Raw genomic sequence first — 15179 nt, forward strand, 5'->3', positions numbered from 1 at the left:
AGACACCACTTTGGCTTGTTCTCAATTCGGTCCTCCTAAAGTCTCCACCTTTGAACCATGTGTAAATGGAACATTTATTTTTACTTCTAAAAGGTGCAAGTCACCTGAATATGATCTTATATACAGACTGAATAATTGTGGTAAAAGACATAGCAAAATTAACATACTGTGCATCACATCCTAGATGTTTGCAAGCACTATTTTTGGGTCTTGAGATAAAAATCTTCATGTGTATAAAATATATTTTTTTAATTGTTTTGTGTATATGTTAAATGAAGTTGTGATTATTTGAAACAAACTTCTGGTACTATTTTTTTAGGCATTGATTTTCGAGGTTAATTTTTACTGAGTTAAAAAGGTAGAAATGAGAGAATAATGATTACATTCCTGTTCGAGATGTCCTTTACGAGTTAGAAAAGTGGAAAATATTTGGTGCATTTTATATATTCCTAGTACTGTGCAATCTTACTGAATTGTAGGCACTGCCCCTCGATTTCCTAGCCAGCTATGCTATGCTTTGTTCTATAAATTATAAAAGGACTATTTACTTAAAATTAAGAGGCTTTGTGAAAGAATCAAAATCTTATTGGAAAGACTGGGAGTGACAAAGAGATTTGAAAAAAATACAGAAATAAGAGTATATGGAACAATAATTTGTTACTAAATACAGCTATAAACAGAATAGGAAATATGCTTTAGGTTAGTCAGAAGAGGTCCTCTGAATTACACTGTGCACGCTTCCCTGAAATGAAACTGTATGTTATTGGTTAACCAGGATATTTAGCATAATCACTCTGCTAGACTGTGGTGGAGGGAGGTGATTATCACTGAGAACAGATGGGCAGGTCCACAGCACTGCCAGATACTGCACAAGCTCCATTTATTGTTGGTTCTTGCTTTTTTTCTTCTTTTTTTTTTTTTTTTTTTTTTTTTTTTAATATTGTGTGTTCTAAAGAACTAGCTGCACAAAAGGTCCGTAGCAGATGACCTTTACAGCTTAGATTCCAATATAGGAGAAAGATATTCAAAGATATCACTGTGTATCTGAAAAGGATGGGGCAGATTTTGTTTTACCCTCTAGCCTCCCTCAATGCATGCACGGATTTGTCTGTACGCTAAGCTCTCTGCTCTACATCTGTAGCTCCTTGTGGATTATATTGTCTCTGTGATCAGAAATGATTTTCTCGGATATGAACACCGTTTCTGGCTCCCCTAAAGTGCATCCTCCTAATGGGACTCGGTTTTACACTTTTCAAGTAAGTGTGCTTTAAATGGCTTCACTACTTACGAAGTTAATATCTTAGTCAAACTCTTAATAAAGAGAAATAAAAAGGAAGGAAAACCGCAAAGTGTGAAAGTATTTAGGTTGTAAGAAGTGGATAATATGCAAGTCAGTATAATTGCTTTCAAATTTGGAAATAGGATGATATTAGGATTCTCTGTGAATTCAAGCAAAATAATATTGAGCTCTCAGTTTTCCACAGGGATTTTAAATTTTGCTACACCATTATCTTGATGGTTTATGAGATTTGTTGTGTCTCCTGATATAATATGGTAAATATTATAGAGTTACTTCCCTTATACATCATGTAGAGAGTAAAATTAAAAGATAATTTATGAAACTTTGTACACTGTGCCCTCTGGGCTTAGAAAAATGTTTTGGACTTCATGTACATAGTCTAACATAATCCCTGTTATTTAATTTTTTAATGGGTACAATATATGAACAAACAATAATACAGGAGGCTTAAGTACTATGTTTTGTGTGCTTTTCAATCCGAGGCAAAGTAGAAACTCATCAAGATGGAAGATTTTCTGTGTTATCAAAAAGTCAAAATGATTTATACTATTTATAATATGAATATAAATGAGTTTCAAAGCTGTTACCTACTAAATTGCCTGTGAATAAATCAATCATCAGTGTAGAAAATGGTTAAATCTAAACTAAATCAGTTTCTACCTCATTTGTATTGTCAAACTCTATCTTTCAACACTAAGGTTTACTCTGTAATTCAGTCATATAATCATTACATGAAAAGGGAAAATGAACTTCTTTTCTCAGTATATTTTACATTGTGGAAATATAAACAGCCTGGCACTTAATTATTTTAGCTATATAATAATAGTATTCCTTAAGAAAATAAATATAAAGACCAAGAGAATTAATGTAGTAAAAGTAGTCAGAATTTTTTAAAGGATGCTTTGCATAAATGCACATCAGATTTATTAAAATCGCTTAGCTTTGCAAACTATAAGCAGTAGATATAATTACTCTCTCCCTTTCCCTTTTTTATACTTCTATTTTTAACCCTGTTGCCTCTCCTATTTTACACTGGTGTCTAGTGATATTGGAAGTCTGTGATGTTACAGAATATATTATTTTCCCAGTAGTAATCTGCTTATTGTGGTAGTGCTTCAAAATTCAAGTGCCCTGGGGCTGTTCTACAGGATTATTACCTTGTTTACTTCTCTGAACACTGAGATATAAACACTCTTTACAATATCCTGTGGCTGGCTTTTTGGGGCAGCTTTTGACATTAGGTATTCTACTTCAGTCTTTTAAAGTTTAGGGGTCAGTAAATTCCATATGCCCAGTTATGACACAGGCTTTTTACATTTCTTTCTGTAAAGATATTGCTGATACCTTTCTTGGCAGGTGATTTTCTTTGAAAATACCCTGGAATGATATTTTTAACCACTCAATTCTTGTTGTTGATGTTGCAACATTTGTGCCAAAGTGCTAGAATTTCAGATACAATATAAACCTTGGCAAATATGAACTCTATTCCCCTACACTTTGTAATCTCCTAAAACAGGCAGTGTTGCAAAGTTTGGGCATTTATTTTCTTGTTGCTGTTCTTGTTTATTTTTATTTTTGGTGGAGGAGGGGTAAAAAGATGGTTTTTAAAGCATGAAGATAAAGGTTTATTAAAGTTGACTCAGTTTTCAAAAGACAGAATGGTGCATGATTATTTTTCTTATTTATAAACATTTAGCTTCTTTAAGGCAATATATCTTCTTTGGTTGAAATACTGTAATAAGAAATGGATGCCGTAAAACTAACACACCATTTGTCAAAAATGTATCTTGAGAAAATGATTAGTTAAGTTTTCAAAAATGTTTCTCATTATGGAATGGCATAAATGAATGTCTGACATGATTCTGGACCAAAGACATGGGATTTTAATACTTCCTTTCTTAAAATTATTCTAGCACAGGAGTTAACATATGCAAAAATACTAAAATAGTTCAGCATGAATAATACTGAGTTTCAGTTCTGTCTTCTCATTAAATGTTCAAACTATCCTGTCATTTTTGCTGAAATGTACATTCTCAAATTTTAAGGGTAATATTTAGAATGCATTTGACCTGAGGAGCTCAAACCAGGTGAAAGGATGACAAATGAGAAGTTAAAAGATATTCCAAGAAAGGATTTTCTTTTTCAGTACATTTCAGTTTAGCCAAATACATTCATGCTTACACATACATACACATGCACAAGTGCTTTTTGTATTGACTATCTGATAATTTAATTTAAATTAATTTCCTCAAGTGTGAGCTCTTCTGTATTACTGTGAACATACTTTTGTCTGCATTTTTCTACTCAGAGATGCCTGGAATCTGGATGATGCCAAAACCCAAATTGCCCTGTATATTTAGTGAATTATTTATCACCAAAATCAAGTTCTATAGTGTGGTTGCCTAGAATGCACTTTGATTGGCAAAAAACTAAAATTATATGTTACTCAAGGAAACCACTATGTAAAATATTTGCATGATTAGAACTGTCAAATTTATAGGGCTCAGAATGGTTGCATGGGAAACCTACTTTAAAGCAAAATTAAATGGATGTACTGGAATACAGTGGATTCTCCTTAACTTTGTCCGTAAAATTGATTTTCAACATGATTTCACGTTTGTTCCTTAATAGCTCCACTAAACTTCTAGATTGCTTAGTGATGACTTAATGTGTTATTCCTCCCAGAGGTATTTGTGACCAACACGGCTCCCCTCATTTCCTAGAGATTAAATGCCTTTGCTCAGTGGTTTTCAAACTGTGTCTGCACAGCCCTAAGTTTTCATGGGAGTTTGTGAGCAGTTGCAAGACACAGAAGGGTGGGGAGCTTTTTGATGATTATGCAGTTACCTTATTCTACATTTGTCTGTTTTATTCATTGGAACTCTATTAAATCTTTCATTAACAACAAACTAAAAAAATGGTTTGCTAGTATCAAAACAAAACAAAAAAACCAAAAACAAACTTTGCAAACTGCTTCTTTGAACAAGAGGAATTCATTTCTAACAGGAGCAATTTTTTTTTTAAATATATTGAACCCACAGAGGAATTATTTTTGTTAAGGATACATTTCCTTGCTATTTAATCAAAGCAGTATAAACATTATCTGCCTGGACTGTGAGTAGCCTTGGCTGACTGTGTCACCCATTGAGACCCTCTGAAAATGAGAGAAAGACACATTAAAGTATGAAAACATAGTGATTTCTCATTTCTTTGCTTAAAATGCTTTGTGGATCTCCTTTCGTTAAAGGATCAAGTCCATCTCTCTAGCTTGGCACAGAAAGCTCTACGTGATCTGAGGAAAATGCAACATCCCACGTTTCTTGCTTTCCCAGAAAGTGATGTTCCTGTGTCTCTGTGGTTATTTTTACCTCTTCACTGAACTGGCCCATGGAAAACTGTTTATTCTTAAATACTTATCTCAATTGTCCCCTCCTCTCTGAAGCCTTTGCTCATCCCTGCAAGCTGTATTAAATGCCTTTTCTTTGATCCTCTTTGCCTGTTCTTATCACTATTAATGCACTTATTGTGCTGTGTTAAAATCCCAAGAATTTTTAGTAACCTGTATGTCTAGTGAATGGACATTGACAACACCTTTGCTTAATCATTTAAAAAGCAAATGTTTAAAATATGAACATTTAATACAATAAGCATCAAACTTTTCTTTAGCTATGCTATAGTTGGTCAGATGTAACTATATACCAATACAGAAAATGTTTAAAGACATGCAAAGGTAGATTTGTTTGTTTTATACTAGACCTTTGTGTGCCACTGTTGGGTTCTTCAAATATATAACAATTACATGAGCGATTAAGGAAACCCTTTAATTTTATTGTTTTTGAGAATATATTCCTATGACAGCTAGTCAAAAGCTTTTTGAGATTTTTATTTCTTTATACCTCCTTACCATTCCTTATTAATTGAGATTTTTCTTATTTTGTCAAGGGAATTTTAAAATTTTATTAGCATACAGTTTCCTAGTTGGCATATAGGATTACCAACTAAATGATATAGAAGACTCAAGGGTAGGGCAAAAATCTCTGTTGCATGAAGAATTTCACTCAGAAGATGTAACTGGTGATTAGTAAGGGGCCCATGTCTTTGTGACCAAAGGAAGTTGAGGTAATTCTGGCTTTTCAACAAAGAACCAAAATTTCTATGTTCTATCATTGTGTTACTGCCTAGGAGTCAACCATTATTTCTCTATTCTTTGGTGCACATTATAAATTCACAATTTTGATAATTTAAAAATGCATGTAGAAATTCTTAGTAATTTTATTTGCTCAAAAAAAAAAAAAAAAAAAAAAAAGAGATGAAGAAGGCAAAGGAGCCCTATAGACCCTGTAGAGATAGTAAGATAAACCCCTTATCTCCAGGGTTGCAGGGTAAATAGCCGTATGTCCTCAGGTAAGTGAGAAAAATTGGGGATCTTCTCTGTTGCCTGATTGTATGCAGTCATTATTATGAGTGGTAGAGACAACTCAAGAGGTATTTTAAGTGGGTGGACCAGCATGTTCACAGTTACTACTGGCCTGTGGAAAAAGCAATATTTAGTTTAACTGGAACATAAATTGGAGGCAGGAAATGGTTAAAAATAACATGAACAAATCCCAGGATATAAGAGCGATTTGAATGGCATCCTTGGGATCATGGACTTGGGATTTAAGAATTTTCACCAAGGAGTGGCAAGATTAGATTTGCTACTTATTTAAACTACTGGATGTTGTCTTGTCTGGATGATAGGAGTGGAAGAACAGAAAAGAATTCAGTGGCTTTCAGAAATATCAAGACAAGGTATCATGATTTACTACTATAAAATAGTGTTTAATATCTTGTGACCTATGCAACTGGTTTCCCAAATATATCTTCTTATTTTTCCACTTTACAAATGAAGAAACTGATGCCTATAAAAGCCATTCAAATAGCCATTAATAATGCAGAAAGTAATGGAGTTTCTGACTGAATTCAGGGTTTTGGACACAACAACCCATGCTCTTTTCCCTATATTCTGTTGTTTAAACTGTTGATGATTAAATTTAGCAAAAGTATTCCAAAGAACATAAGTTCAAATCCTGTTGGTATACTGGGGCAGAAACTAAAAGAAATTTGGGTCCTTTATGTAAAAAATATTGTACTATGGCACCACAAGATTTTAAACTTACAGGATTCCATTTACTTATAGTTCCTCATTTAATCCTTACTGACAGCTTTCTCCTAGTTGGAAATATGATTTTTAATAGCAACCAAAATACCAGTAAACTTATAACTTGGAATTGCACTGAGAGACAAAAAGAGAAATTGAGGGGAAATATCTGTCCTAAATGTACACTTTTGTTAATTTAAGAATTCTCTGTATATCAGTGAGACCAACCAGAGAAATCAATTATTAGCCCCTGGGGCTCCAGGAAGGAAAGCATAACTCTTCTATCTGCAGGAATTTCTCATTAATAGAAGCAGCTAAGCTGTGCATTCCATGAGGACAGGCACTGAGTCCTTCTTTTCACTGCTGAATCACCAGCACCAAGCACAGTGACTGGCACACAGATGTAATTAGTAAATTGGTGTTGAACTGAATCAAAAATTGAAAAGAAGAATGCCTTAGTGTCGTATTGGTGTTCCTGATATCCTGGTTTAGAATGACCTCCCAATAGAAACACAAAAAATAGATGTAAAATTCCAAGACTGTGGTCCACATATATGTTTCACTTGAACCTAACTAAAATAACTCTCTATTTCAGGTAGGGTCAAGAAGAGAGAGAAACTGGAGGTAGAGAATTTAGGAAGTCCTTGAGATAAAGCATTTAATGCACTGAACTCAGTACATTATTAATACACCTGGTGGTCAGTAAAGCTCAGTAAGCAGCAGCCACAGAGGTGTGGTCCGTAATCCACACTAGAGGTGGCAAGAATGTGGGCTAAGAAGTCAAGAGGAAAAGGGAAACATAGGTAAGAGTATTCAAAGGAATGTATTAACTCAGAATATAAGAGTCAAAAGAGGAAAAGGCAAACATCTCTCTCCAGTGAGAGAGAGAAATATGGAAGTAGAACAGTTTGGAAAACAATTTACTCAATTTTGGGCAGGTTGAAAAGGCAGTTGGAAACACAGGTTTGACTCTCAGAAGAGAGGTCTGCTTGAGTAATAGATATAGATATGGAAGACATCTGCTTACAGAGTAGAGCATTTACTGAAGTGGATGAATTGTCCTTGGCAGCGAATGAGGAGAGAGCATGGGGGTGGAAAAATTAAACCCATGGACATATTGGCTTACCTACAATTATCATCATTTTCTGTATATGTGCTTGGTTTTGTAAATACACATTAGAAACTATTTTTCTTACCACCCATCCTTTAGTATGACTCCTGAACCTGATTCAAGACAAATGCTCCTGTGTCTTAAATGAGCGAGTTTGCTTTGTTTTGTAAATACATTTTGGAATCAAGCATTCTCTTTCAACCCTTCCTTGAATATCATGCTTGAAACTGAATTTGAGTTAAATGTCCCTGCTGCTATACTTCCATTAATTAATTAATGTGCCTCTATATGGTGGTTTGGTGCTATGAAAGTTTAAGAAAAAAACATGTTCTTAAACTTGACTCATTCCTGTGGGTGTGGCCCCATTATGAATAAGATCTCTTCAAGATGCTATTTCAGTTAAGGTGTGGCTCAAAAAAAAGCAGATAGGGCTTTAGTCTAGATTACTGGAGTCATTTATAAAGACAGTGAAAGTCAGACAGAGAAAAAGCCACTGGAGGAGGAGCCAGAAGGCAGAATAAATGGAATAAAGAAGGCAGGAGAGGCCACCATGTCCATTGCCAGGTGACAGAAAAGCCAAGGACCAATGATCATTGGCAGCCAATTCCAGAATGCCACAGTCTTCTGGGAGAGAGCATTACCTTGTTGATAGCTTGATTTTGGACTTTTCCTAGCTTCGAACTGTGAGCCAGTGCGTTACTGTTTAAGCCAACACATCATATGTTATTTGCTTTAGCAGCCAGGAAGCTAAAACAATTTTTGGTATCAGAAAGTATGGTGCTGTTATTTCAAATATCAAAAATGTGGACATGGCTTTGAATTGGTTAATTGGTAGAGGCTGGAAGAATTGTGCTGCCAGCCTGGACTGAAAGAGACAGAGAAGGGATGAATTATAGGAAGAATGACATCAAGGGCAGAACTATGGAAGATGAGGTCTGGACCCAAGAGGTCTCTTTGAGACAAGAGAGCGTTGCACCCGTGTGTGTGGAAAGGATGGGTTCGCCCCTGTGTTTGGAGAAACAGGCTATTTGCCCGGCCCATGGAGGGGGCCGGCCTTGGGCTCCATTGTTCAGGGAAAAGTGCTGCCACCCTAATGCTCAGAGAAGGTGGAGCCTGTGTCCCAGCATTCATGGAGAGATTGGTCACCATCCCAATGCTTGGAGAGGGTACAGCCTTCACCTCAGTGTTCCGGAAGACCGTGGGCAATGCACAGGCACTTGGAAGGGTAGAGCTGTTGCTCCATCAAGCCTGGAGGACAAAACATCAATCATAGATGATTCTCCCTGAAATATAATGGAGTTTTCCCTGCTGGGTTTCAGAATTGTTTGGGACCTGTGAACCCTGTTTTCCTTCCAATTTCTCCCTTCTGGAACAGGTATGTCTAGCCTATGCCTGACCCACCATTATATATTAGAAGTAGATAACCTGTTTTCTGGGTTTCACAGGTCCACAGAGGAATTGTCACACAGGACAGACCACACTCATAACAAGTCTTGAAGAGACTTTTTACTTAGTTTTGTTACTGAAATGACTTAAGGCTTTTGGGATTTTGTGATGGAACAAATGTATTTTTCATGTATAAAGAACATGCCTTTTTTGGGATCCAGAGGGCAGGCTGTGGTGATTGGGAGCTATATACCCAGAAAAACATGTTCTTAAACTTAATCCAGTCCTGTGGCTGTGGGCCCACTGTAAATAAGATCTCTTCAAGATACTACCTCAGTTAAGGTGTGGTCCAGATGAATCAGGTTGGGCTTTAAACCAGATTATGGAGTCCTTTATGAGCCTAGTGAAGGTTAGACACACAAAAAGCCAAGGGGAAGCAGTCAGACTCTAGAAGTCAATGGAACTGAGAAGGCAGGAGAGACTGCCATGTGCATTGCCAAGTGACAGAAAAGCCAAGGACTAAGGATTGTCAGCAGCCAGCCCCAGAATGCCACAGTCTTCTGTGAGAAAGCATTGCCTTGATTTTGGACTCTTCCTAGACTTAAAACTGTGAGCCAATAAATTCTGGTTGTTTAAACTAACCCGTTTCATGGTATTTGCTTCAGCAGCCAGGAAACTAAAACATTATATTATTTTATTTATTATATTACATTTAGTTTTTGCACTTACCTCTTGTAACATTAGACTGCAGACTCCTGGAGGGCATATGATTATTAGACCTAACAATTCATATTTGTTAATTGACACCTACCTAGTGTGATGCTTAGCATATAAAAGATGTTAGTGATTTCCGAGGGAGGGAGGGAGGGAAGGAAGGAAGAAAGAAAGAAGGAAGGAAGGAATTCATGTGTAAATTGGAGACTGCTAAAATTAGTTCCCTTCTATTAATTAACTAAATCATTCAATATAACTTGTTCAGTATCTACATTATACCAGACCTTTACACTGTTAAGCAAAATACACTGGTCTCTGCATTCAAGAATCTTAGAGTCATCTCAAAGAAAATTATCCCCAAATCAAAATAGTACATCACTCTGTTCTTAGAATAAACAGAAAGACAAAAATGCTTTGACTTTAGAGGGATATATGGAGCTCACTATTGAGATAAGTAATTTTAGCCAAATAATTCTATTTCTAAATCCACTTTCTTTCTAGTTCACTGTTAGATTCTCCACTGTTATCCTATTGGCATTCTCTTTTATATTTTCAAAACTTTTACAAATAATAAGGATTATTCTCAAGAAATACAATTACATACTGTTAAGGTCATGCCCTTTCGAATTAGACACAGTATGGTTCAAAACCAGGTTCTACCATTTAATAGAATGTAATTATGAGCAAATGAAATTATTTCTCTATTTTAATTTTCCTCATCTATTGGAAAAGAATAAGAATATTTAGGTCATGAGGTCATTGTGAATACCAAATGGAATGTTAATGAAATTATGTATAAAGTTCTTATTGACAATAAAGATGGCACTCATTAAACATTAGCTTTGTTGTTGTTTTAATGATAAATATACTTTTTAAATAATAGCAAAATTTATTTCACAAATGACCTCTTTTATTTTTGCTTGTTTTAAATTTAGAAAAATTAAATGCTAATTGACCACATGCATCACTTTAAATACTTCATATACTTCAAAAAAAGTTAAAGGAGCTTATTAAAATATATTTAACTTTTTAGGTCTTAATTTTATGTAAAATATTTTTGTGCTTAAAGAATATAAGCTTTCATAACATTAATATAAGTACTTTTCTGAAAGTACATTTGGATTTTTTCATGAATACCTTTTTTGTATTTTTAAGTTATATTTGATAGTTTAAAAATTCATTTTTATATTTATCACTTGTACCTTCATTATGACTTTTATTGTCATCTTAAAATTTTAAATATATACAAATGAAAAATTAAAATCACCATTTTGTGGAATTGACTAAATTTATGTTATATGCATATATGTATCATACACACACAAATTAAAAGAGAGTGGCAGCTTTCTTTTTTGCTGGGTACTCTGTGCAACATGTAGATCTTTAAAGGAGCTTCTATTACTAAGAGTCAACAGGAGTCCATCTTATTATTGGCAGCAGATCTCTCAGAAGTGCTGAGTGCTTCAAAAATAATTAGGCAGTTTAACAATGTTAAGGAGAGTATAACGTTTTTAAAGAATATTACAAATTGATATTTTAATTTATATTACAAAGCAGAAGTTGGCAAAGATAAATGAAAGCTGGGCAATATCACTAGAAAAGAATAAACAACCTATTTCTTATAATTTAAATATTCTTAAGCTTAATTAAGTAAAAAAAGACAGAAGCTTCACAAAACACACTATGCTATTTATTAGTATTTTCTACCAGCTAAAATCAGTGAAAATGTGATTGTTCTGAACTTCAGCATCATGTTACACTCTGATTAGCATATTGTTTCTTTTATCCTTTATTTTTGTTTGTCTTATTTAGCACATCATTAATCTACTCTTTTCTGAGAGCCTTCTTTGAAGTTCGTATAGACCTATTAGAAGCTCAGGTGTATTTTAATTCATGTTACAAACAACAAAGCCAAAAAGGAAGCTTTCTTTGAAATCCTAAAAGGCATAAACTATTTCAGATAAAATATCATAAATTCACTCTATTTGCCTAATCTTACCTTATCATTGTTTAACTATATTATTTGTTTAGATACCATTTTGTTTATATGTTACAGTATTTAATACACAAAGAATTGACTGTTTAAACAATGATATAATCAATTTAAATATTTTTATAGACATTTATTTTATTCAGGGAACACAATAATTTGCTTTAGATGTGGTCTGTATTTTCAAGGAGCAACTGTTTGTAACACATAATAGGTCAAAATAAATATTATAATAGAGTATCATGCAAAACACAGTGACATTTTGATTAAAAAAAAAGTAAATTCCAAATATGTCAACTGCAAAAGATTTCAGGAAAAAGTATTACTTTAAAAAAAATTAGTAAGGAGTTACAAAATGACTTTATTCCACAAGCATCATCTGTGGGACCATGCTAGGTGAAGCTCCACCACTATAGACTTTCCCTAGATTTTCAGTGTCCTGTAGTCTTCCTTCAATTCCAAAACATTCTATATCTTTAGCTATGCTATTCTCTATGTCCATATTGGGTCATGCACACATAGGCATTCATTCAGAATAACTTCTTGTGGATGGTGAACATGAGAGGAAATCCTTCTCGTTTAACTAGGAGGCTGGTTCCTGAAATAGCATGGTTTTCACGAAAGAACAATGGCTATTTAGTTTTAATAAATTTTAAACATTCTCTTCTTAACCTACTTTAAAAAAAAGAAACAAAAGCACTGTTGGGTTCTTTCTTGGTAATCAGAAAGAAAACACATATTTTCTTTAACTCTGAACATGTTCAGTGATAAAGGGCAGAGAAACTAGGGAAAACAAGAGGAGTGTGGTTGAAGTATCAGCTGAAAGGTTAGCCTTGGAAGTAGGAGGGATGCTTTATCTGAAGTCTGAGACAAAAAGAAAAGAGAATATGGATGAAGTGATAAAAGGAACTTGATAGAGAAGTAAGTTGAGGCACTCACATCAAATGGCTTTCTAATCACTTAACCAAAAGTGAGTGGGATAAGTAAATTACAGGCATTAGGAGTGTGAGAAAGGTTGGAAATAATGATTATGATAGGGATGATATTATACCAAGCAGTAATGAGTCCACCTGAGATTTGATGCATACATTTGTCACAATCTTAATAAGTGGGTTTCCATGATTACCTCCCCAAACAGAAAATCGAGGAGGAAGGGAATTCAAAGTGCAAATAAGATTAATATTGAACTAAGCAACCTTGGATCAGTCTTTAGGAAACAAACATGGGACGTACTTTTTTAATTTAAATTAAATTTTACTGTTTGAAAAGAAAAAAAGAGAGAGAAACTCACTGGAAAAGTATGCTTTATTTAGTCCTGCTATATCACCACATTGTAGACATAAATTCCAAAAAGACTTATTTTATATAACAATAATTCCCAGAACATTCCTCCATGGCTGGCACATAGGAGGCCCTACGTAAATATATATATGAAATGAATAGATGTTCTTTCCTAATACAATTTTGGAGATTTTTAACATCATAAACACAATAAAGTTAATGTGTTTTATGCTATTAGATTATTCCAGAGTTTGTTTTAATTTTTGTTCTATATTTAATTTAAAAGATTAAATGGCAGTAAAAAATTTATTTAGGGAAATATGAGCAAATTAAACATTGGCAGTAATTGATGAGGGGCAGATATAGTTTATTACAAGCTAAACAAAAGGTCGGAAAGATTGTGAGTTTGTGGGGGAAGGTCAGCATAAAATTGTAGATATAAAATCCACAAACTAGGTTAGGCCTAGAAAATTATCATTACTTTTCATATTGCATTAATTTAATCTCATTTAATATATTCAGTTAGGGTATAGGATTTTAAGAAATATAGAAAGAGGAGCCCTTAATATAGAATGATGCCAACATTTTTTTTAATAAAAAATAGATCTAAAAAGGAAGATTAGAGAAAATGATGGATGTCACATAGTTTGGGGAAAAGAATGTAGAACAGAGACCCAATCATTTTCTTCAGCTCAAAAGAAAATTTCTTTTGATTTGAGTACACTCTAATTGTTTCCAATATATAGTGACGACCTACTAGAATGAATTAGCATGGATGAAAACTGGAGAGATTTCAACTGGATGTGGAACATGAGTATGACTACGAAGTGGTAAAATTGTAGTGGGTAATCACCAAAGAAATCTCTATGAAATCTCTAGAGTGGGGATAGTCACAGATTATTCACAGATAGTCACAGATATTCAAAATGCAAGAACAGGAGAGAGAGATTTGAATCTTGTATTTGCAACTTGATAAACCTTTGAATATGCAAAAGTGCTAAATTTCACTGAGATTCAGTCTCTTCAACTTTAAAGTGATGAGAATAGTAAAGATACTTCTCAGGGTTTATATGAGAAAATACATTAAAGAATTTCATACATTTGAAAATACGATTCAGTTAATTCTCTTTGATTGCAAGCAACAGAAACTGGTTGTGGGTGTTTTAAGCAAAAGAAAAATGCATTAGAATGATAAGGGAAACACTGAAGGAAAACCTTAGGAATCAAGATTTCATTGATTCATGCAGCCTTCTGTTTCTACAATGAATAGCAGAGATAAGAGAAACATGGAATTTAGGAAATAGATACTGAACAAAATAAATAGGATTTTGTGTAGTATGTTGAATGGTGACAAATTCTAAGGTGAAATACAGAGCAGATAAAGGGGATAGGGAGTGTAGGAGTGGGCAGTTTTAATAATGTGAGCAGAAAAGTCCTTGTCTAGAGGGGCACATGGTGAGTAAAGACCTGGAGGGGTCAGAGCAGCATCCGTGGTATCTGTGCTAGAATGAATCACCAGATGGGTCACCTCTACTTATATGCTTTTATCTGCTTGCCTTCTGCCCATCCTGCCCAAGCCTTGTCCTGATGCTTTCCCACATACATAATAATGTACACTGCAGACAGAGTGTGCTCAACTGGATATTAGGCTTCTGTAAAGTCAAAGAAAGTGTCCATTACGTCTCTGTATTCAACACTGCTTCTAGAACTACCTTTATGTGTCATTCTTTCCCCATTTCCTACTTCTTGGCCTAAATATCTCGCTTATTCTTTTTTTTTTTTTTTTATTTTTTTTTAATCTTCATTTTATTGAGATATATTCACATACCACGGAGTCATACAAAACAAATTGTACATTCGACTGTTCACAGTACCATTACATAGTTGTACATTCATCACCTAAGTCAATCCCTGACACCTTCATTAGCACACAAAAATAACAAGAATAATAATTAAAGTGAAAAAGATCAATTGAAGTAAAAAAGAACACTGGGTACCTTTGTCTGTTTGTTTGTTTCCTTCCCCTATTTTTCTACTCATCCATCCATAAACTAGACAAAGGGGAGTGTGGTCCTTATGGCTTTCCCAATCCCATTGTCACCCCTCATAAGCTACATTTTTATACAAGTGTCTTCGAGATTCATGGGTTCTGGGTTGTAGTTTGATAGTTTTAGGTATCCACCACCAGCTACCCCAATTCTTTAGAACCTAAAAAGGGTTGTCTAAATTGTGCGTAAGAGTGCCCACCAGAGTGACC

The 15179-nt window shown here is 34.4% G+C and overlaps 1 protein-coding gene across 29 annotated transcripts in view; it reads left to right on the plus strand.

Moving 5' to 3' along the window:
- The window catches only part of PPFIA2 (PTPRF interacting protein alpha 2), a 531438-nt gene that overhangs the window by 151101 nt on the left and 365158 nt on the right, over positions 1 to 15179 (plus strand). For 6 of the 29 annotated variants that reach the window (XM_037848421.1, XM_037848419.1, XM_037848427.1 and 3 more), the window contains exon 1: positions 1120 to 1256. The exons of 21 other annotated variants lie outside the window; for them this stretch is intronic. In XM_037848421.1, coding sequence (XP_037704349.1) covers positions 1176 to 1256 — 81 coding nt within the window. In that variant the 5' untranslated portion in view covers positions 1120 to 1175. Of the gene's footprint in view, positions 1 to 1119; positions 1257 to 15179 lie in introns of those variants that run through there. 2 more of the 29 variants (XM_037848417.1, XM_037848418.1) reach the window with 1 other exon arrangement.

The sequence above is a fragment of the Choloepus didactylus genome, chromosome 8, assembly GCF_015220235.1.
Source record: "Choloepus didactylus isolate mChoDid1 chromosome 8, mChoDid1.pri, whole genome shotgun sequence".
In the NCBI taxonomy this organism is placed as follows: domain Eukaryota; kingdom Metazoa; phylum Chordata; class Mammalia; order Pilosa; family Megalonychidae; genus Choloepus; species Choloepus didactylus.